The sequence below is a fragment of the Diachasma alloeum genome, unplaced genomic scaffold (genome assembly GCF_001412515.2).
Source record: "Diachasma alloeum isolate Michigan unplaced genomic scaffold, Dall2.0 Dall_scaffold_00285, whole genome shotgun sequence".
Taxonomy (NCBI): domain Eukaryota; kingdom Metazoa; phylum Arthropoda; class Insecta; order Hymenoptera; family Braconidae; genus Diachasma; species Diachasma alloeum.
The window spans coordinates 1,123,128-1,145,975 of NW_021680424.1; the positions used below are offsets into that span (position 1 = coordinate 1,123,128).

Sequence of the window (22,848 nt, forward strand, 5' to 3'; positions counted from 1 at the left end):
TTGTTAAAATATTTACCTATTATGCTATAAGTTATCTCTCCATTCTTGCCATTATCGAGATCAACAGCTGCAATGGTATGTATTATCGATATTTCTTGATTCTCAGGTACAGCTAGCGTGTAACAAGCTCCAGAACGAAATTCCGGGGCATTATCATTCTCATCTTCCACGACAATTTTCAACGTTGTTAAATCGAGTAATTTATTGGATTTTGCCAGAATTGGTACATGATAATATTCTGTATTTTCACGATCAAGTGCCTGAGCAAGTGTCACCAATCCACTCGGGGATATTGAAAATTTGTTGGCACCAACACCATCGGGAATGTGAAAGCTTACATTAGCTGCAAAAAGAAATACCAAGGGGAAAAGATAAATATTCATCACATTTACAGGGGATGATCCTAATTTATAATCAAGGTATGACAATCGGAATAAATAATTTGCAGGGGAAAAAAAATCATCAAAAATCAGAAGAAAAAAAATTGAAACGGAGGAAAAAAAAATTGTTGAGTGTATTTTGTGCGACGAAAGACTGGTCATAAATTACAATAATTCCGACTGGTAACGTCGTAGCCGAAATCCGATCTTAGTGGACCGGCACATGTGAATGTCGTCGCAAATGGCAACATTGTAGAATATAATCCACCTCTTTGCTCGCTCAGAGTGTTCCAACCGTTTTTTTCTCAAGAAAAAAAAGACATAACAATATGTGTATATATATCTAAAGGGACCCATAGTCACAGTCAGGTCATCCGTGTGGGCTGCATGTATTTTGTTGAAACGAGCAATGTGTGAACTTTTGACATACCGGAACACGAGAAATCAATTTATAATCGCAACAATGTGGAAAATTGTAGACAAATAACTAGGGAGTTTATCGGTAATGGAAAAATGAACAATAGGGTAGTGTGGATTTATTTATTTATTTATTTATTTATTTTCTCTCACTCAACTAAACTCTAGCATTTTAATGTATTCCATTCTCAAATTCCACAGTACGTCGTTGAGCCTGTCGTTGATTTTTAAGCGGTTTTAGACAAAGCTCATGCCGACTCCAGTGCAGCAGAGAAAAGGACTCTACCCCTCTTTGGTTTTATGTAGAAAAAGCAAAGAGGGGAATGGGACATGCTCATGCACCTTGGGTGATTTGCCTATGCGTAGCGCGGCAGAGACTAAACCCCTCTCGCATGATGATATACGCGGCCATTGTTTTTCCTCCACCACCTCCATCCACATTTCTATTTATTCTTTTACTTTATTTATTTTATATATGGCTTTCAACATCCTGTGTTTCTCAAATAACCCTTCCCGGATACTCGACTTTGTGCCCTTGATACCAAGTCCGACCTTCTTGAATCGATAACATCGAAATTCGATCGAATAGTATTGTGGGAAAATTTGCATTTAAATAGTATATACAAGGCTGTGGTACTTGCTGAGGAGGCGTAAAATACCATTATTTTGTGAGTATTTCTCTACATAGTGGGATGAATTTGCGCCAAAATGTTAACAACATATTATCAACTTTCATCATCAAGTCTTGACTTGTTAAAATATAGCAAATAAAAGAGACGATGGATTGATAAACAATGACAACTTACCATGATCGCCAAATGCTGGTCCCGCAACGTTGAGAATAGCTCCACCAACGGGGAGATGTTCGGAAACTCGTACAATTGGATTTTGCCGCAGTAGACGTGGTGGTCCATTGCTTTGACCGATTGCCATTGATATTGTTAAATTGAGAATAGCACGACGAGGTGGAGAGCCATGATCATTGGCTGTTATTTGAAGGATTGTGTCGTTGACGAGCGAACGAACAAGTGTCACTAATCCAGATTCATATCCAACAGCGAAGCTTGATTCTTCATTGCCCGATGTAATGACGTACGAGACACGCGCATTATTATCTGCATCTCTGTCAACCGCTATCACTCTTACGATATTGGCTCCCGGCAGGAGATCTGGCGTAACTGAAATTCTTGTGCTATTGGGGGCGATGAAAATGGGATCATTATCGTTTTGATCCAATACTGCCACCTTGGCTGTGACAGTGGTGGCGAGTCTCTCGGCAACAGGTGCCCCATCAGTTGCCCTCAATAGCAGCGTGTACTCACTTCGCTCTTCTCGGTCTAATGTTTTCATAATAGTGAGTGCACCAGTGAGTGAATCTACCGAAAATATATCACTAGCTGGAAACTCAGACACAAGATCATAGCGCAGATCTCCGTTGGCACCGGCATCGACATCGGTAGCAGTCAAATTATAAATGGTCATTCCAATGGAACAGCCCTCTGAAACTCTGATGACGATGGGATCTTGTGGCCATTTTGGTGAATTATCATTGGCGTCGTCTATGAAAATTTTAACAGAAACTGCAATACTCTGGGGATTTCCAATGGACGTTGTGTCAAGAGCCCTGATCTCTAAATTATATTCACTGACATTCTCCCTGTCCAGCGAATGAGCCACGACAATCTGACCTGAGGATCTATCAACATCAAAGGCAGGATGTTGAGTCAGAGGTGTTAGTGATGTGAGTGTATAGGCGACCCTTCCTGCAGGCCCTGCTCCCGAGACAGAGCCCACCGCCTGGCCAATGCTGGCATCCTCTCTGACATGAAAAGTTAAACTGCTACTTGTGAATGTGGGCCTGTTGTCAGCTAAAGCGAGCACTTCCACTCTAAGAATTCGAATGCTATGTCTCGATGGCCTGCCTGCATCACTCGCTTTAATCGATACCCTGTAGACATCTCTCTCCTCATGATCAAGAACATATTTTGTCCTAATCATGCCTGTTATTGGATCTATTGTGAAGACATTGTAGCCATCTGAGTCTCGGTCTTTTAAAATACTGTATGTGATGGTGGCATTTTCGCCAAGATCGGCATCTAACGCTCGGACTCGAGCTACTTCTGTACCTACGGGCTGCTCCTCGCGGACGCTCACAATGTCCCCTTGGGGATCTACAATTTCAGGTGAATTATCGTTAACATCGAGAATTGATACTCGCAGAGGGACTCTAGCCGCTTTTGAAGGGCTCCCATGGTCTCTGGCTTCAAGGACTAGTTCGTGAAGACTCCTCAACTCACGATCGAGTGGTTCTCTCGTTATTATCTCACCTGGAGGGAAAAAAAAAAACAAAATGGCTCTACAGATTTTTCCGTGATTTCACCATTTCTCTTCGAATACCTAAAATAATCATCAATTCTCTCCGACACTCTTGTCTTCTCCCTGTGTCAATATCCAGTCTCCGAATTTTCGGTAAAATGTCATTTATGTTTATAAATGTGAAGAGAACCAATGTTGTCCCATAATACAGGGAGAGGAGAGAATAAAAAATACACTCGAAGAAGGGTAGTAGGACGAGCGCTAATGCACTTTTCGTGTAGTCGGGTTTTACTATAGTCTTTAAAAAGTTCCTTCTCTCATTCCTTCTCAATATTTGAACATGTCTCGGTATTCGCCGGAGAATAAAACTCTCTACTGGCTAACTTTTTGTAAAACAATAAGCACGAAGAAGTTGATAAAGACAGAGAAATTGGGTAGTTTACCCTTGAGTCGTTAAATTATGACTATAAATTTGATTGACATTGCATCTTTAATTTATTTTTCTTATCCTTCCGTCATATCTCGTGCTGTAATCTACCCTCATTCACAAACTTTCCGACTGCTCATCAATCCCAGCAGCAGATTGTCTCAACCAATCCCAGCGACACCAAGTGCATAATTCTTCACTACTATTCAATTAAATTCTCAATGAGATGTAAACAAAGTGGCAACAGTGATAATAAAGGGAAGATTCCCATCGAGTATCAATCAATCAATGATTCAATTGTCAATTATTTGAAAAGTATTACTTTCGAGCATAGGATAATAAAAAAGAAGCGTAACAATAGATCATAATGTATACATGAGTATATGAGATTGACGCAATAGGGTAGAGCAAAAGCGTAAATTATATACGTGTCTCAAAGCCTTTAGATAGAGGCTAGTGGCTATTTAGAAAATTAATAGTCTTATATACCCATCTCTACGGCACCTCCGTAGCACCCAATGCCGAGAGGGTCCTTGATCAATCTATCTTTCTTCCTCGACCTCTCGCGTGAATTCCCCTCGCCGCTACCTTCCCCTCCGCCTTCTTCTCCTTCTTCCTACCTTTCTTTGAAATATACGCAACACACATACACACAAGAGTTTCAAAACGAATTCCGATCGCGTCGTTAAACCCGTCCGCAAGAGGGTGGTGATCCCATGCAGGAGGCAACGAGAAGAAATAAAAAAAAAAAAAAAAAAAAAAAAAAAGGAGAGGAATGAAAGAAGAGTGAAACTTGTGAGGATGAGGTTTTGAGTTGAGGCACCCCACCTCAGTAGAATATAATGGGTATATCGGATTATCATCCGGCTGCGACGAATTGCTCGTGAGATTACTTCCGCGCGGGCAAAGTATGCGCGTGTGAGTGGTGATACAGTAATCGTTATTAAAATAAACTTTCATAACCACCAGTTGAATTTGATGGACGTAGGAGGAATTTTGTAAATAACGTACTGAAATGTACTCAATTAAAATCCAATACATAATATTGGAAGAAATCATGAACGAAAAGAAATAAATCAAATATTTGTAATAATATTTTAAGCAATGGCAAAAGTTTTGAAAAGAAGAGACAACTCACCAGTGTCAGGATCGATGGCAAAGCTGCTGTTATGCTGAACGACTGTGTATCTCAGTAGGGAATTCTTTCCAAGATCAGGATCAGAAGCAGTGACAGTACCAACTAATGTACCGGATGGTAGATTCTCAAGGAGTTCGAATGAATAGAAATCCTTGGCGAAACGTGGACTGTTGTCATTGTCATCCAGTACTGTTACTAAAACTGATGAAGTTGCTGTTGCTGCTGGACTACCATTGTCAGTAGCGAGTACTGTCAGTGCGTAACGATCTGTTGTTTCACGGTCTAGGGTTTGAGTGAGGTATATCCATCCTGTGTTTGGACTGATGCGAAATGACAGGGAGCCTTGAAGACGATAACTAATCCTCGCATTATTGCCAGTATCTAAATCTAATGCTGTCACTTGCAAAACCTTTGAAAACAATAATGGCAAATGATGAATTGAGAATAGTTGTCTAATTTTTAATATTAATATAATATACTGAGAAGCAGTTAAAGTGCAAAGGTCGAATAAGGACGGGTTTCCTGCTTGTCCCGGATGAAATTACGCATCCAAGGCTCGTCTAGAGTAGTTGAAAGATATATGGGAAAGAACGAAAAGGGTAAAAGAAACGGTTAAAATGCTCGATCTATGGGTATAAGGCCCCTGTTAACTACACACTATTCTATCTTCGTTTAATGTTCAAGTCCCAAGTGTATACTCTTCTTATATACGCCTCTTTCACCCTGCCTCTATTCATTTACTTTTATTATGGCGTTACTTGGTTCGTTTGAACGGATGACAAAAAACGAAAAAAAAAAGAAAAAAAAGAACTGGTTTTTTAAAAATTCATCCTGAGAGAAAATAAAAGTACTGGATGCACTGGGGATAGATATCGCGGGGTTTCTCTCAATAAACAAATGCGAGCATGATGGGCGTGTAATGAAGATTTTTCTCACCTGTGAATCGAGTTTGGCGCCTTCAGGAATCTCAACGTGATACTCGTTTCTTTCGAACACCGGGGGGTTGTCATTCACGTCTTGCACCTCAACACTGAGACTAAGATTCGCTGAAAGACCACCACCGTCTAATGCACTTATCAGCAAAGTATGGCGCTGTTGCGTCTCATAGTCCAATCGGCGTATTAGATATAATTCACCGCTATGGGCATCGATACCAAATAGCTCATTACTGTTTTGGCTCAGTATATAGCGAATTGGAGTTGAAGGAATCACATCTGGATCATTGGCATGAGCAACATATAGGGCTGTGTGTAGCGGGTGGGATTCGGCTACTGATATCCGAACACTGGCTGTGGCAAATGATGGAGGATTGTCGTTCACATCTTCAATGTTCAATTCCACCTGTCAGTCGAGCAATTAAATTTATATAATATGATATTTGTAGACTTGGAAAATTACACTTAAACCAAAGATGAGGACGATAATGATGACGCAATTTTCATTACAATTTAAAAATACATATACATGATTTTACCTGACAATAACCGATGCCAACGTCATTCCGCAATCCTACACTCAGGATATATTTATCCTGTACTTCTCTGTCGAATGATATTCTCGTACGAAGTACTCCAGAATTTGGATCGATTGAGAATTCATGAGCACCCGTTGCCAAGAAAAATTTACTCCCTCGTGAACCTTTAAATATAATAAAGAATAATAATTATCAATACATGTTGTATTCAGCTGGAGAAAATATAAATACGTATATGCATAAATATTAAATAAAAACTCATTCATTCTGTTGCCTCTAGAGACAGTAAGATTGATGAGCATCTTGCATCAAAGCTTCATTCTACTAATTGCTGATCGATCCCAAAAGCCAATTTGTAGATTCAATCCCTACTTTGTAAAATTGTCCCTCATTGGTGATTTCATCCGGGACCAGTTCGTCCTCTAAATCACAAATTTCACAATTTTTTCCTTTATTATTACCAAAACGGTAGCAGAACCGATTACTCTCTTCTTGAGTGAATAACCGAAAACGGGTGTGTCTCACAAAATAAAGAAATAAGAAGGAAAAAAAAAAAAAGAAGAAAAATAAACGAAAAATTTTTCGAGGCCTCCGAGTCTTACCTGGGATACACGTTCTTGGGAGTCAACACCGAGTTATGTTAATTGAGCTTGGAATATTCATGGATGGGGTCGGGAGTAACTTGCGATGGGGATTGGGAAAAAATTTCACTGCTTAATCGTTGCAGACCTTAGTCTACCAAAAAACATAGGAAAAAAAGAATAAAGTTAAATAAATAAAAGGGAGGGTAAAAAAAAGTAATGCGTGGTGGCTTATGAAGTTGTACACCTTGAGTAGGTGTACCTCAAGGGTAACTTGAGAATCAACGAAAAATAAATCTAAAAAAAACGAAAAACATTTTGCGGATACATCCATCATAATCACATGAATCATAAAAGTCACATTTCCATTTATTTGCAAGGATAATAATGAGTACTTAACATATCCACACTTGGAGATGGATTTGTTAGAAGCTCAATGGCCCTTATTTAGTACTCTTGCTCTCAATATGAGTTGAACGCGTTGAGAATTCTATTTTCATTAATTAATGGAGTAATAATAGCTTTATCATTTTGTTTTTGTTTTTTTTTTTTCGATTTTTTGCAATAATTGTTAATTCTATTCGGCGGCAAAATGCTCATCGTGTTACTTTGGACAACGAGTTCGTACCTTCTCCTGTCCGCCCACGTATCGTGTACACGTTAGAGAAGCGTAAAAAACCTGTAGAAGCCAAGTGAATTCCAGCACACAAGCCCCGAAATATAAAACATAAGTGATGTTTACGTGATTTATAGAGTGAGAGGATGCGGCACTATTATACTTGATGAGTCTCGATCATTTCACGTGAAATCAATTATCACAGACATTTCCATATTATTTCCATCAGTTGTATCCTATTGAACATGTGTTTTCTCATGATTTCTTATGTATAATATCATTGAACGGCAAATTTTTCATGCGTTTCCATCGCTGTGTCGAGTCATGGCTGTAACCATGCGGCAAACGGTGTGTGAGATTCATATCAATCATCATTGATGTATGTATGTGCATGTCACTATACTATTCATCAAATTGAGTAATTTTCAATTGGAAATGCGGAAAATTAGTGGATTAACAGTGGAATATGGTCTAATGGATTGAAGAATTGTTTACCAAATATCAAGGATATCCAATCTCCGTGAAATTTGCATCGCGTCGGCACTTTGGCCACGATTCATTACCTCTTGGGGTTTCTCCAGTGAGTATTTATCGGCCAAATAAATTACAATTGCGCGACCCATGCGTTCTTGCCGTCTTTCTGCATCGTCTCGTGTATGAAACGGCTGGTTGAGTATATATAAGACACAACGGATGGAGAAGAAAAAACAGACGAGCATAAGGAGAAAAAAGATGGCTAGTTATTGAGCATGAGGAATAAATGAGAGAGACAGAGAGAAATGATAACTCCCCCCCGGGGTGCCATGTGGGTGTAACGAAGACAAATCGCTTGCAAATTTCGATGATTCGAAAAATTGTCCTTTCATATCTACTGAGCAAGTCATTTTTTATCATCGTCAGATGATTTTACAGACTGAAGATAAATAAATGAGTACAAGTCACATTGATACACATTGATAGAGTCTGAGAGGAAGTGTTAAGTAGTCGGTGCGCTAATTCAGTCGTATACTGATATTGATATCCGATAAGAAGGATTGAACTGCATGGCACGTTGATATAGCCATAAAGTTGGGGCGCACTTGAAGGGTTACAGAGCAATATAGCAGAGAGAGCAAACGAGGGATGGGGGTTACGAGACGAAGGCGAGGACGTATATAAGAGGAACGGGATAGGACCCCCGTAGGCGACAGCGTGCCTTTATCCGATGTATCGCTTCTTCACCGCATTCATTGCGTCGTTCACTGTTTTAACTTGCCATTCTAAAAATTCCCTTCATACCTCTCTACGTTCATATATTTTTCTCTCCTCATCGTTGTTCCAACCTTCAGTCTATCATCATTATTTAATTATGAGCATTGATTATTTCGTTGTGCCATTCCTCATTGACACTTTACAGTCTCTTCATACTTCAGAGAGAGAGAGAGAGAGAGAGAGAAAGAGAGATGTAAAATTTTCTTATTATATACTTGGGGAAATGTTGATGTTGAGAGCGAATTAAATATAAGATGAAATATTTCAGATAGGAAATGTATGGAGGAGAAAAAAAATAGTGGAATGATGGCAATAGAACTGATGATAGGATCGATAAGAAAAGCCAGGGACCATAAAAGATAAGAGGGTTGGAGCTGGCATCAGCCTGGTACTATTACACCTGGTTTTGCACGCGTTCCTCACAGCATCGCCCGCTGTACTCTGTATTCACATATATATTCTCAGAAGGGGGTATTATTGTAACGCTCAACCGCTGGAGTGTATACAGGGCTGTCATGACAGCATCTTTTATAGTAATGCGAATCATTGTAATATGGCTGAGAAGTTGAGACCCTTTTGAGGATTTTATTCTCCATTTTTCTGTATTTTTGTAGCTTTCAAAATTACTACTTTCCTCCTTCTGTGGGCAATAATTACACGAAAAACCATGAGAACAGATCAATCACTGTTTAGTATTTTATAATTTCTCGAGGATGGTTTGGTCCGTTTTTTTTTGCCATCTGGGGAATTATGTAATTCGAATGCAGGGGTACGATGTATCCTTTAAATTGCCATGAAAGAGGAGTAAAATGCATTGACCCCGAGTTGATTTAACTCTATCGTTTTTTTTTTTTCATTTCCCGTGGCATTCTTAAATTGGAGAAAACGGGAGAAAAATCACACAAGTGAAAGGAGAAGGGACTGGTGTGTATGATAATACCAGGTGGCTCCCCACGATGTGGTTCGTTCTCGTGGCACCCCTCTACATCATTTTCGACGGCTGCTGTTTATTGCCGGATGCAAATCCCGACTCGCGCGCGACCTCATGCCACCGTTCCCAGTGAGAGAATAATTTTTCCTTGACTTTTTTTTTTCTCTCGTTTTTCTTTTCCGTCGAGAAGTATGTGATCGGTGCATAAAGATAAATCAATTTAGTGGTTGCAGGCATTCACTTTGCCTAGAGAATTACTATTTCCAGAGTTATCAATTCTCAAAATATCTGTTGACATTTTATCAATTCTAAAAATTCCGACTGGGCCTCTCTCTCCATTATAATGTTTGAAAAAAGTTTCAATTGTGTTTTGAATATATGTTCCGACAAGACAATATCCCGAAAAAATACAAGAAAAAAATATCTCATTCTATTCCAGACCAGCAGGTGAGTGAAATGACAGTTGAAAAAGAAAGTCTTTTTTTTCTCTCTTCCTGGTCGGAAAAAAATGGAAATAAGAATAAATGCGATAAAGGTACAAATGAAACAAAAAGATAAAGAGAGAGTGAGGGAGGAAGGGAGGGAGGGAGGGAGGAGAAAAAAATATGGAGAGGGGGAGGGGGCGAATTTCTTGGAATGGAGTTACGCAAATTAGACTGGGGTTTGAGCGAGGCGCACGCGGGCTCTGTGGGCCCTATCGCACAGTGATCTGCCGGTACGAAAGAGAGAAAAAAAAGATGAGTGAACGAAAGAGAGAGGGATTTTAGATTTGCTTCGAATGCATCCTCTCCTTTATATATGAAATGGCCTCTACTTGTACGCTGCGCGTTGACTGTGTCGGACCGCAAGTGGAGTCCCAAAGAAATTTGCAAGTCCCGGTGAAAGCACCAGGAGTTGCCGCTGCAGAGAACCATGAAAGATATGCAGTCGCAAGTCGTATATAACAGTGTCTCTTTTACTCTTATTCCTCCATTTTTTCCTTTTTACAGTCTTTTTTTACTTTGCTGGCGCAAGGGGGCGAGGGGGCGAGGAGAGAGAATTGCGAAAGGCACGCCAAAGGAGGCATTGATCAGGTGAAGAGTCCCAACTGATTTCTATCGTGTTAACTTTATGAAGACAAGTGTAATTCCGTATAAAAGAAGAAAAGAAAATTTTCGGGGGAGAATAAATCTGTAATGAGATGGGATTGCAGAGTTTGCACAAGATTTTTTCAAGTATTGGAAAAATGATTATTTATATCAGCATACCGTAGAATTGCAATTGATGTGTTTAATTAAAGCACGAAAAAAAACCTGTACTTTGTTTAATCCTGTTTGTTCATTCCAAGTGATCCAATGAGACAGAGATCTGGTCATTGTTAAAGCAAGCAGATGGGAATGGACGTGGGAGTATCAAATGAGGAAAAGAACATACGGTTAGAGTTAAAGGGATACAGACAGGGTAAGGTCGCATAAATCGTCGTCGCTCGGATTCCGGGCAGCTTCTCTCCATTGTCCGCTCTGTTGACGGTTTTTCTTTCTTTTCTTTTTTTTTTTGTTATTTTTCCCATCTCTCCACCTCACCTACCATCTTTTGCATACGTTTTCAATCTCATTCTCTCTTTTTCTCTCTCTCTCTCTCACTCGGTGTTCCCAGACAAAGGAAAAATTATTTTCTCATCTTTTGGTGTAATTTTTCCTTCACATCGACAAGTACCTTCACACTTAATTGTACTTTCACAGCGCCAAGGAGCGGCATAACATTTTCACTTGGTACATGATAGTTGAGGATTTTTCAACTGGAAATTGAGAGAGAAAGGTCGATTGATTGCTGTATATAGCCTCTGCATCGTTTACTGGTACACAGTGAGCGGTGACATACTGTCTAAGGACAACATATATATTCTCGCCAACTTCTCACTTTCTATGGTATATTTCGCGTTTGAGTGAGTATTAATTTTTCATCAATTACTGATTTGAATTAATCGAATGCAACTGTGAGAACTTGTGCAAATTAATATTCACGCATATCATGGAGCTGGTTTGGCCGTGAGAAAAATATTATGCACAAACAACACAAAATTAATACTATAAAAAATATGTATCCATGAGAAAGGATATATATTAAGAACATGGCTCTCATGGAAAACCCAATAGCATAAGGGAGTTGTACGATTTAGAGTAGACTTTACACCGTAAGCGGAGGTATAAGCCATAGGTCGTGACGCGCCGTATCTTACATCGGATGTACCGCCAGTGTGGAAACACGGATACGTGCCCCCTCTCATCTTTTACCATAGGCATCTCGCCTCCTGTGTGTTCCAACGCAAAATCCATGTCTCGTACTTTCTACACCTTTCAATATTTCTTTTAACCCTCTCTATGGTCTCGAAAGGATGAAAAAAAAATTTTATATGCGCGCAGATATGATGATGGCTGAGAACTGCACAGAAAATGGCGAGAGAGAGGGAGAGCGAAAGAGCTATGCGCGTATTCCTCATTCCTCATAAATGTTTACTTTTCCTATATACCTTTGTTTCATCTCATTTTTTTCTTCATTCCTCTTTGAATAAGAAATCAAGAATCTTTAAGCCAGCTTGTTTCGTGACATGAGTATGCTAAAATGGCTCGTGGAATACGTTTCAACAGAGAGACATTACCTGGGTCACGAGGAATGCAATTTTTAAAAAGACAGTGCGACCACTCTTTTGTCTCAATTTACTCAGTCAAAAAATTTCATTCATTCACTCATATTGGGGAATAATTGACTTACCGGAAGTTGACTCCGTTGACTCCTTGATATCTCCCACGATGCTGTTCTGGAGGACATTCTCTTTAGCTATAATTACGTATCTGGGCTTTTGACAAATTGGTAAATGCTGTCCCATTGATATGGCTATACGAATACTGGCGTCTAGGATACTCTTGAGTCCAGCGGCATCGGTTGCCGTCACGTTCAACTGATGCAATGTTGATCTGGTTAATAGACTGGGCCGTGCCACTTGCAGCTCACCGGTTGACCGGTCAATTCTAAATACACCGCCTTCATTGCCGCTGATTATTCGATAGGCAATCTGACCGAATAATCCAGCGTCCAAATCCTTTGCTGTGACCTTCAATATCGTCCCCGTTGAGGGTGAATCTGCGCGAATTGTTGTATTGTATTGGAGGGGATTGAAAATTGGACGATTGTCGTTAACGTCATTCACTGTTACTCGCACTATGGTCGTTGTGCTCAGCCCACCTGAAAATAAAAGTCGATCAAGTTATACCGCTGGAAAGATTCAAAAATTCTTCCCTGCTTTTAACAAATATAACCAATAAACGATCCATCTTCTCATTCTATCAGGGAATCATGTGGGAATGGTGAAAGATGGAATTGGTTGCACGTTTGAATTATTGCATCCGAGCGTATTAGTTCGCTCTGCGGGAGCGGACGATTCCTCTCCATGGTGTGTAAGGGCGTGTACATAAGAAAAAGAGGTTCGCGAAAAAATACATATAACAAAACGAAGAAAATAAATGAAAATAAACAAGTAAAATTGCATGGTTGATTGGCTTGGAAAAAAATGCCCAGACGAATGCTTCTCTCAGTGCAACACCATACCACGGTGATTTATGTTGTAACTGGCTCAGGGCAAATGTTCGATTGCTTATACGTGGTCTTCTCAATGATCTTTTGGAATGAACTCTTATTAAATAAATACTTGAATAATTCCACTGTTTCATTAACGCAATCGACTCTCTTTATCAGCGAGAAATGAGATGATATTTTGAAAAATATTATTCTTTGTAACGAGATTCAATACAAATATGTAACTGTGGGTTTTTCAGTAAATGCTGGAAATAAAAGGACTTATCGTGGAAATGTTAAACTCCGTTTGGCATCAATTCTGAGTCATTGTAACATATCCTGCAAGAGCAACACTGAGAATCTTGTGGAGTTTCAAAATACCGCCTTGCAAATACATAGCCTGGCAAGGCATAAATCATACAGCCTATTACAGAGCTACTACTAGATGTTGCGAGCCCGATAGCCACACACCGCACTCTGCGTTTTCCCATTTTTCCTTTTTTCTCTCCTTCCACACTCTACCTCTGCCATTGGTTATTCTTCATTTTCACTATTCTATTCTATTCTATTCTATATATTTTTTTTATCATATCATATAAACTTCCTTTTGACAATATAAAGAGAACATCCGATGCTTATTCCTATTTTTAATTGAACGATGATTATTATTATTCTTGGAATTACGAAAGGAAAATTTACTCATTTTTCTTGCAATGAATATATTGTACAGACCTCTATCTGTTGCAATAACTGGTAGCTCCAAGTATGGCGCTACCTCACGATCTAATGGTGATCTCACGCAGATCTCACCGGTGTCACTTCGCACGAAGAGCTGTTCATTCGCTAGTCGACCAGCTGTCGTCAGGGTATAGTTTACCATCGAGTTGATGCCACAGTCGGGGTCCGTTGCCTGTACCTAGAACAAAATTCAAATAATCATAATATTAATTGGATGGCATTTTTCTTCATGTCTCTATTGCAAGATTGCATATGAATACTTAATAATAAATGAAAATGTTGTTATGCAACAACAGTTCAAATACTGTACTTAGAGCTGATAATGAATGTTTGTTACTTTATCGGAATTCAAATCCTTCTCTCGAGCTAATTTATCCTATTCTAAAAAGAACATACGCCTTAAGCTGTCGCGTAACACTCAGTCCTTGAATTTCATTGGTCGAATATTCGAATCCCCCCGCACGCGTTCGACTTCGATCGGCTTTCGGTTTTCGTGTCACGATTTGTCTTTAACACGCGCGCTCAAGCGCGCGATCGTTCTTGTGGAAAAAGTGAAAACTGAAAAAAAATGTTTTTCGCCGGGGGCCAAAGTGTCAGAACTTTGATTTTTTCAGAGGCAAAGTCGGTCAAAGGGTTACAAGGGTCACGAGGGCCAAAGTGCCAGATCTTGGATTTTTCCGGGGGGAAGGTCGACTTTCGCCAAAATCGAATTTTTTAGCCGGGTGAACGTTGATTCCAACTATTTAAGCGACGGGCTATTCAGAACTCTCAAAAGTATGTGGAAAAACGGAAAACTAAAAAAGTTTTTTTTTTCAGATTTTCAAAGGGTCAGATTTTCCGTTTTCCAGGGGGAAAGTCGACTTTCGCCAAAATCGATCTTTTTAGCCGGATGAACGTTGATTCCAACTATTTAAGCGACGGGCTATTCAGAACTCTCAAAAGTATGTGGAAAAACGGAAAACTAAAAAAGTTTTTTTTTTCAGATTTTCAAAGGGTCAGATTTTCCGTTTTCCAGGGGGAAAGTCGACTTTCGCCAAAATCGATCTTTTTAGCCGGATGAACGTTGATTCCAACTATTTAAGCGACGGGCTATTCAGAACTCTTAAAAGTATCATTCCTCGAATTTCATTGGTCGAACATTCGGATCCGCCCGCACGTGTTCGACTTCGGTCGGCTTTCGGTTTTCGTGTTACGATTTGTGTTTAACACGCGCGCTCAAGCGCGCGATCGTTCTCGTAGAATAAAAACATCATCAAAAATTCATTACACCTGAAATTATGCGTGTGTGCGTGTGTGTGTAAGTGCGCGTTTTTTTTCTCTTCAAGGTAGAGTTGTGATTAATTTCTTTTGTTGGATATTTTTTAGTGGTAAATTCAATGGAGAATATGTGGAACACCCAACGGGCTCGTTCAATCCCTCTTAATGTACGCTGAAACGTGAACATTCGGGTTGGGACCATTCATAATATCCACGGTGACTAATTTCTCGGGCGGCTACTCCAACAAAGATAGAGAGGGTGGAGTTGAGTTCATTGGTGATGAGACATTCTCGGAGACGTTGATGGACGTCGAGCCACTTGATTATTTATTCCGCATTATGTTGTATATCTCATAATTAACTCTTTTTTCCACATTTGTTCAGCAGAAAAAAATATTCATCTGATAATATTTTTATTTCCCTCATGTATGTGTATGTATGTGTGTGTGTGTGTGTGTGTGTGTGTGCTTTTCGACAATTTTATTTCTTTGATTAGGGGTGAAGAAACTAGTTTTACTCGAAGGATGAAGGAAAAACCGACACGCGAGATAATAAAGGAGGAGTCCGTGGGGCATGATTTAGTGTCGGTTGGTCGAATAACTTTCCCGCCAACACTGTTGCCACCTTGAGAAGGAGCATATAGGAAAAAGAAAAAATGAATGAAAAAAAGAAAAAAGTAAATAAATAAAAAATGAATAATGCTGGGAGTGTGTGTTGATGGCTTTAAAGGAGTATGTAATGTTAGTTGGAACTTATTAGGAGAGCAGCGGGTACTGTAGTGCTGCAATGACTGGAGTAATCATGCTAATGAATTACTGTCGCACAGTATCGGTTCCGATCTCGCCTCAGCTAATTCGATGCCCCTTCAGGGTACCATTGGCTTCTCTGGATTTCAACAGTTGAAACACTGTGCAGGCTGGCTCTCACTCTCTTTCTCTCTCTTGCTATTTCGACACCTCATTCAGTTACATAAAATGTTGGTGCATTATTCGATATGATATTAAATATTCTGATTGGATTTTTGTCGGAAAGTACTTGAAGAGGAACAATGAATTCCTTGAAAAGAATCGTAATAATAGACTCTTCGTCTTGTAACAGCTCAGAATGGCCTGATCTTGATTTTTTTGTTGAAAGGGATGGATAGAGCTGTTGTACTGCTCTTCAAGTGAGTCAAGAAGCCATCCACGGTATTCCCGGCTCGCCAGTTCAAACTGACAGTCGTTCATGCTCCTTTTACTCTCCTTATTTTCCTCAAGAGAGAAGAAGATATTTCTTCCTCTTTCAATCTTGATTTTTCTCTTCTTCCCCCTCTCTCTCTCTTTCTCTCTTTATTTTTTGCTTTTCAAGAACAGGTATTGACTGAATTTTCTCAGGGAGCAACAAAACATGTCTGGAGTAACGAATTCCAAGTTGAATATTGCAATCTTGTTGGACCGTCCTACTATTCATTATAGAGAGGAGTATCAATGCACGTGGGTGCATTAAACGCACATATCCATTTCTATGACCGAGATGATTTTTCATTGAAAAATTATGTATTGACAGTCGATGGAGATAGGTCGATGAAGGAGGGGGTATCGCCCACACACAACGTGCATAGGAAAATTAACGAATTAAGGATGAGTGAAGGACAGAAGAATAAAGATCCATGAACGGCAAGGAACAAGCCAAGACATGTATAGTTATACTGAATGCGGCTGTCATACTGTGGATTTGCGTGTACACGAGGTTGCAATGTTAAAATAGATCTTACATGAGAAACTAAGAGAGAACTTGTGGCTCTGTGGCGGAAGGAAAGATAGAATGGACAATGCTACCATCCCACTGAACTCCATAGAGCCGTCACTCAATCGTCGACTGGATGTGAAAGATTAACTGTATTTTCATTTTTTTTTTACTTTTCGTCTTGATTTTTGTTTTCATCTCCTCTCTTCGATATATTGCAAGGCAGTATATTGTTTCAATTAATTTCTTTTCTTTTTCTTTTTCAAATATTCATGGGGCATTTGATAATTTTGTTGAAATATATTTCTCATATATACAGCTATTGGAGAAGGAATTTTGAGAGATGAAAGAGTTCATATTTCACATGACGAGAAATTAATATGAAATAATAGTTTGACCCCTGAACCTTGATGTTTTATTCTTTCAATTTGAATTTTTAAAATGTTATTTGCAAGAGAGTAAAAGGACATACGCGGGGAACCCTTGGGCAATTGCAATGAGATATGGCCGCCAGTTCTCATTAAAATAGTTTAATATATATTTGTCAAGCTATCGCGGCACGAACGCCAAGCATATCCTGCCGAGCGTTTATATTATTTGTTTTTTGTTTTTTTTTCATGCGTCATCTTCATCCGGTTTATTTACATTTTATACAATTTTTTTCTCTCCCTTATTTTTAATGGCCTTATATTCAGTGATCGGCTTGCCGCAGTACTCTCATGACTTGAATTTCGTTTGGCAATTGATGTTGAGTTGAAATTTTATCGATAGATGAGTTTCTTTTTCGTTAAATTGCAACTACAAATGGCAACTGTAGGTGAAATTAGCTTTTGCTTGCAATAAAATTTTCCATGCAAGAGGATGCTAACATTGAAATGACAAAGCAAAAAGGAAAGAAGAGCAGACACTAACGAGTACAACGCGCGAGCCAGATCTTATTGCAGCAAGCACGCGATCTGTTCCCCATTGCGCGATGATATCGATCGTACCGATTAATAATCACAACCAAGTGTGGATTCTCGTTATACATCTTGCAGAGAGGGACTTTCTCTCTTTCAAAAACTTCTTCGTCAACTAGTATAGATTTATATAATTGTGTGTATCTTGTCACTATACGGAACGAAAAATAATGGCAAGTATGTGCACCTGGCAGACACAAAAGAGTAGCAGAATGGAATTTTCGATATTGGATAATTTGCAGTGCACAATCAGCGGTAAAAGAAATATTATGTATAGGGGAATGGCTTTTGCTGAAATAAGTTGAACCTATCAATATTTTAAATGATTGTTAAACGCTATTCTTCAAAATGCTAGTCTACAAGTATATACATTGGAATGGAAATGTAATGAAGAGGCGACTTGTTGTGTATACGAATGTGAAACCCATGCAACGATGACTTATCTTGACAGATTACCGCGCAATCCAGCGTAATTTGTCGGCGGCTCCTATTGCACTCTCTTCCTCCTCAGCCCGTCCTTTGTGGCAACTTCTTTTCTCTCTTCTGCCTTTGATATATTGTTATATAGTTGGTAGAAAAGAATTTTCTCAAAAGCTCGAAAATATTAAAATCTTTGGCATCTTTGGAATTGAAAAATCTATAATGAAACCGTGAGGCTTGAATTCGAGTGGAGGCCGGTCCTTAAGTGGCAGGTGCTTGAGATTCTCCAGCAATGGCTTGCACAGAAACTTATACGAACGAATGGAAAAACAAAAAGGTAAAGTTTGAAGGAGAAAAAAAAGAGAAGAAGATAAAGGAAGGAAGATGGAAAATAGCCAGTCCTTCCTTGTCTCACTCATGCTAAATTCGTATATACTATCGGGTTAGGCCATACTGAATGAGTGTTGTTCTTGTGGACCAGTATTGAAGACGACTTTTGCCGAATTCTTTTGAGTCCTTCTTCTCTCCCCCTCGGCCCCTACTATTGCGCCACTACACTCTGTTCTCCTCTTTCTCCTTGTGCGTTTGAAGGCCCTCCTGGTGAGACTTATGCACCGATTACCCGCACCTGTATGTGCATCGACGCGGTAGATGACTACTCGGTTTATTTATCGAGTCCTAGTGAGACATTTTTTATATGGAACAAATTTTTTTTTCTCAACTCTCCATTAAACTTGTGAGTTAAAAGTATGGCTTTTTCATTCTCATATTTCCGCAGTACGATTAGTTCTAGTCTCATATATACATATCTCACAAGACCCCCTCTTTCTTGTCTCACCGATAATCGTCCGAGTTAATTAGAGTGAAAGAAGAGGGGTATGTAATACGAAAATGCAATGGAGGCATGGGAATGGCTTATACCGGCGTGAACGGTTAAAGCTACTGCGGCATAAGGGACAAGGCAATAAAAAAAATGAGAATAAGGGAAAAAAGGAATGTAAGACAAAATGAGAGAGACGGGAATTGGAAGTGGATGAAGGAGGAGGCGCTGCGAGTTTGCACGTGCGTGCGATCATCGCGCGCCTCATGCGGGACTCCTCAAACGATTCCTTTCTCGCGCAATTATGAAACCACCTAGGTTGTGATTCAACTCATCTTCTTTTTCATACGGTAAAAAAATTTTTTAAATTTGAAAAACCAGAGAATTAACGTGCAACACGTTGCTTTCCACACTCTGATTGAGTCACAGAACTATCCCCTTGTAATTGATTTTCTTTTTCTTTTTCTTTTTCTTTTCTTTCATTTTATTTTATTTTATTTTCTCTTTCGGATAAAAATTGCCAGCTTATTCCAATCTTTATTGAGTTTGTTATCCATTGGAAATATATTATGGGAATAGATGTAATTGTCAAATTGTTATAGTAGTGGCGAGGCGTCCAAGTTTTTCCCATAGTACAACACTTTTGCGAGTAAAAAGGGATATGCGTGGGTACCTAGGGTACCTTTACGGGGAGATTGCACCAGTGCACGTGAAATATAGGTTGATATCGCGATAAATAACGAGGTGCCTTTCGTGGTGATGCCCCAGGCAGCCGCTACCGTTCTCGAAGAAACGCGCGTGTGCTCCTCATAGCCCGTTCATGTTTTTTTTCTTCCCTTTAATGCTTTTTTTGCTTTCAGGATTATTTTTTTTTCATCATTTTTTCGCTCAAACTCACACTCTCTAGTTGCTTCTCAACCTCCGGCAATAAGTGTATGTTTTTAACGTAGATATTACATATATCGATTATAGATAAAACGCATTATTCGCTTTTCATCTTTTCCGGGGAATTTCAACTTGGCATGTTGGAACATTTATGATTGTCAGTGCGCAAGCAAACGAGTCGGACCAAACTCATAATACCATTAATATATCATATCGGATATGATATATTTCACATGATGGGAGATATGAAAATATGAAATATTCCGAATGATATCAACTCTTCATATATGTATATATAGTACGAAGCATCTATGCGATTGAATTTCTTCCTGTTTTTAAACTCAAACTCCATGCCAACCCGATTCGTCTCATTCCACAGGTCACGATTTCTCCTTTATTCGTTTATCCCTCGCTTATCCCTCGTAACATGCACCAAACTGGTAATAAAGAAGTGAAGAAAATGAAAAACAACAACAAAAATGATTCTCTTTATGTATTGTTAATAATCAAATGTTGGCTTTGGAGGTGGTGAGTGGAAGAACCGACGATTGGTTCATTGACTCTTTGAAATTGGTGATTTATTTAGTTTTCGAAGGTTCCACAGGCACTTATCTCCTGCTAACTTGGCTTTCTTTTCAAGTCCTCATCCTGGCCAGTTCATTATTGATATGCCTCCATTTGTTTATCGAGAACAGTTGAAGCTTTGAAAATGACTAATGCTTGCTATTAGGAGGCTGAAGGGAAGAAGAAAAAAATAAAAAATGTCTCAATTTTTTTCCGACCTCTTGAGTCTCGTTATGATTCCTCTTTCTCTGCAAGGAAAAAAGGAAAAAGAGTGCCGCCGCAAAGACCATACGTCATACACATTTTCTACAAGCATCCCATTTCCAGGCTTATTACCAAAGAATGGGTTAAAACAGTGATTCACCTACATCCAAGGATGATTGATACATTAGAATTGAAAGAGAGAAATTTAATTAGTAAATATTTAGCGAGGTAGTCCGGAATCTGTTGCAGCGAATAAGAAGGGAGGGAATACAGGCAGTCATTGCTTGGGGAGAGAGATACGATGGTCGCGCAGATTCAAGTGGCGTGAAAGGGAAAGGTACGGTTATCGTTAGGTAAGTGCCCTCCTGTGTCGAGATAATGCCGACACCAGGGGCGACAACATCATCCCAAGCGGCGAATAATCCTACAAACGTAATCCCCAGTGTACGATGCGTCACTGGGTGCAGGAGTATAAAAGCAACTGGGAATGCTAGGTCTCATCATCAACTGTATTTTTGTGTAAATTTCATTGAAAAAATTGAATAAATTTCGAGGATTATTTCGGGCATGAAAGTGAGCGATGAAATAGAGCAGAGTAGAGGAGAGGATAGGATAGACCGACGATGTGGATACAAGTGGATAGTGGAAGCGAGATTTAGCAGTGATTGATCGATATTCCCATAATATAATGAGGACCGATAATGACCAACACGATGCAAGGCTCTGACAGGCGCTGCCACGAGAAGCAATTCGATGGCCAAGACAGATAAGATGCACTCAGAATACTCAATCGGCAAACATCTGGTCACAGAAATCATTTCAACAAGTAACCTGTTATTTATTTATTCACTTGCAAAACTCTTTTAAATGCTAAAATGCAAATTTGCTCGTTTGATGGGACAATATGGCAGTATCAATATAGTGTGTGAAATTTTTTTAGAGGTTTTCTTTGTATATATAAATCGATACGATATAATGAGTGAGAAATTGTTTTCACTGTTGTTGTTTTTCTTTCATTTTCGTTCATGTGATATCGCAACATGTCATTATTCACACGTCTAATGGAAGGCTAATTACCCCTTTTCAACACTCACTATTGACATTTGAAGATACGATTACATTGCATTCATTAATCGTGCTGGATTATTTGCCGAGTGTGTCCCTGATACCTGAGGCAAATGAATTCCAGGTATAATGGCATTGGTTACCTGAGAATTTAGTTGTGTTAATAAAAAGAAGAAATAAAAATGAATGAATAAAGATACATGAAAAAAATGTGGATTAATCAAAATTACTTTGTGATTTCATAAAAACACTTTGAACAAAAAGTAATTTTATACATTATGTGTGTCAGTTAATTTTGAGTTTTTTTATTGTTGATTGAAAGTTGCCTGTTAAATTGTACTGGTTATAAGGAGTTGAAGGCAATGAATCGTAATGTAGAGAAGAAGAAGAAGAAGAAGAAGAACACATAGAGATAGGAGGGAAGTTGGAAAAGAGGTTATAAGGAGACGAACGAATGAAAAACTAGAGCTGACATGTTAACGGCGAACAAGAAGTCGACTTTATTGGGCCGTAAACGTGGTAATCTCTTTGGATCCACACACAAGTTTCCTCTTAAACTTGTCCTTTATATATAGATATTTTCTTCTTTCTGTTTGAATTTGCTATTCGACTTACCGCCATATAGCCTTATTCGATTCAGTTGTAAATCGTAAAAGGAGTACATATAGGCAGCCAAAAAAATACATCTCAAAGCATACTGACTGACACAAGCAACTCCGTATTTTCCAAGTTTCATTCAATTTTTTTTATGCTTTCGTCTGTTGAAGTGGAAGGACCCTTGGGATATGTTAGCTTATCTTTTTCGGGCGAGACCTGTCCTTGCAACATGACGGATCGGTGCATTAGCCAACTGATTAGGCCCTTGGAAACCAACTATATAGGTTTTCAATCCTTGCTTTTGCTTCATTAGGGCTTATTTGTTTTTCACTGTCAAGTGATTGCAATGATTAATTATTTTTCATTAATTTCTGCCAATGTTTTGTACTTTCCATGTCAAAATGGAGCAAGAAATTTAGAGTGGATTGCTGCCGTTGTTGGATATATTTTTCCCCGAATGAATTGAAGAAGATATACCTTTCCACCTGTTTATTTGTGTGTGAATATACGTGGGGCACGTTTTCGAAACCA

General features: G+C 39.1%; 1 protein-coding gene across 1 annotated transcript in view; it reads right to left on the reverse strand.

The window, feature by feature from the left end:
* LOC107038596 (protein dachsous) overlaps positions 1-22,848 on the reverse strand; it is a 67,981-nt gene that overhangs the window by 9,560 nt on the left and 35,573 nt on the right. The window contains exons 2-8 of the mRNA XM_015257789.1: positions 13,816-13,999; positions 12,283-12,753; positions 6,153-6,316; positions 5,615-6,019; positions 4,679-5,087; positions 1,604-3,124; positions 17-343 (exon numbers count right to left, since the gene is read on the reverse strand). Of these exons, the coding sequence (XP_015113275.1) occupies positions 17-343; positions 1,604-3,124; positions 4,679-5,087; positions 5,615-6,019; positions 6,153-6,316; positions 12,283-12,753; positions 13,816-13,999 (3,481 nt within the window). The remainder of the gene's footprint in view (positions 1-16; positions 344-1,603; positions 3,125-4,678; positions 5,088-5,614; positions 6,020-6,152; positions 6,317-12,282; positions 12,754-13,815; positions 14,000-22,848) is intronic.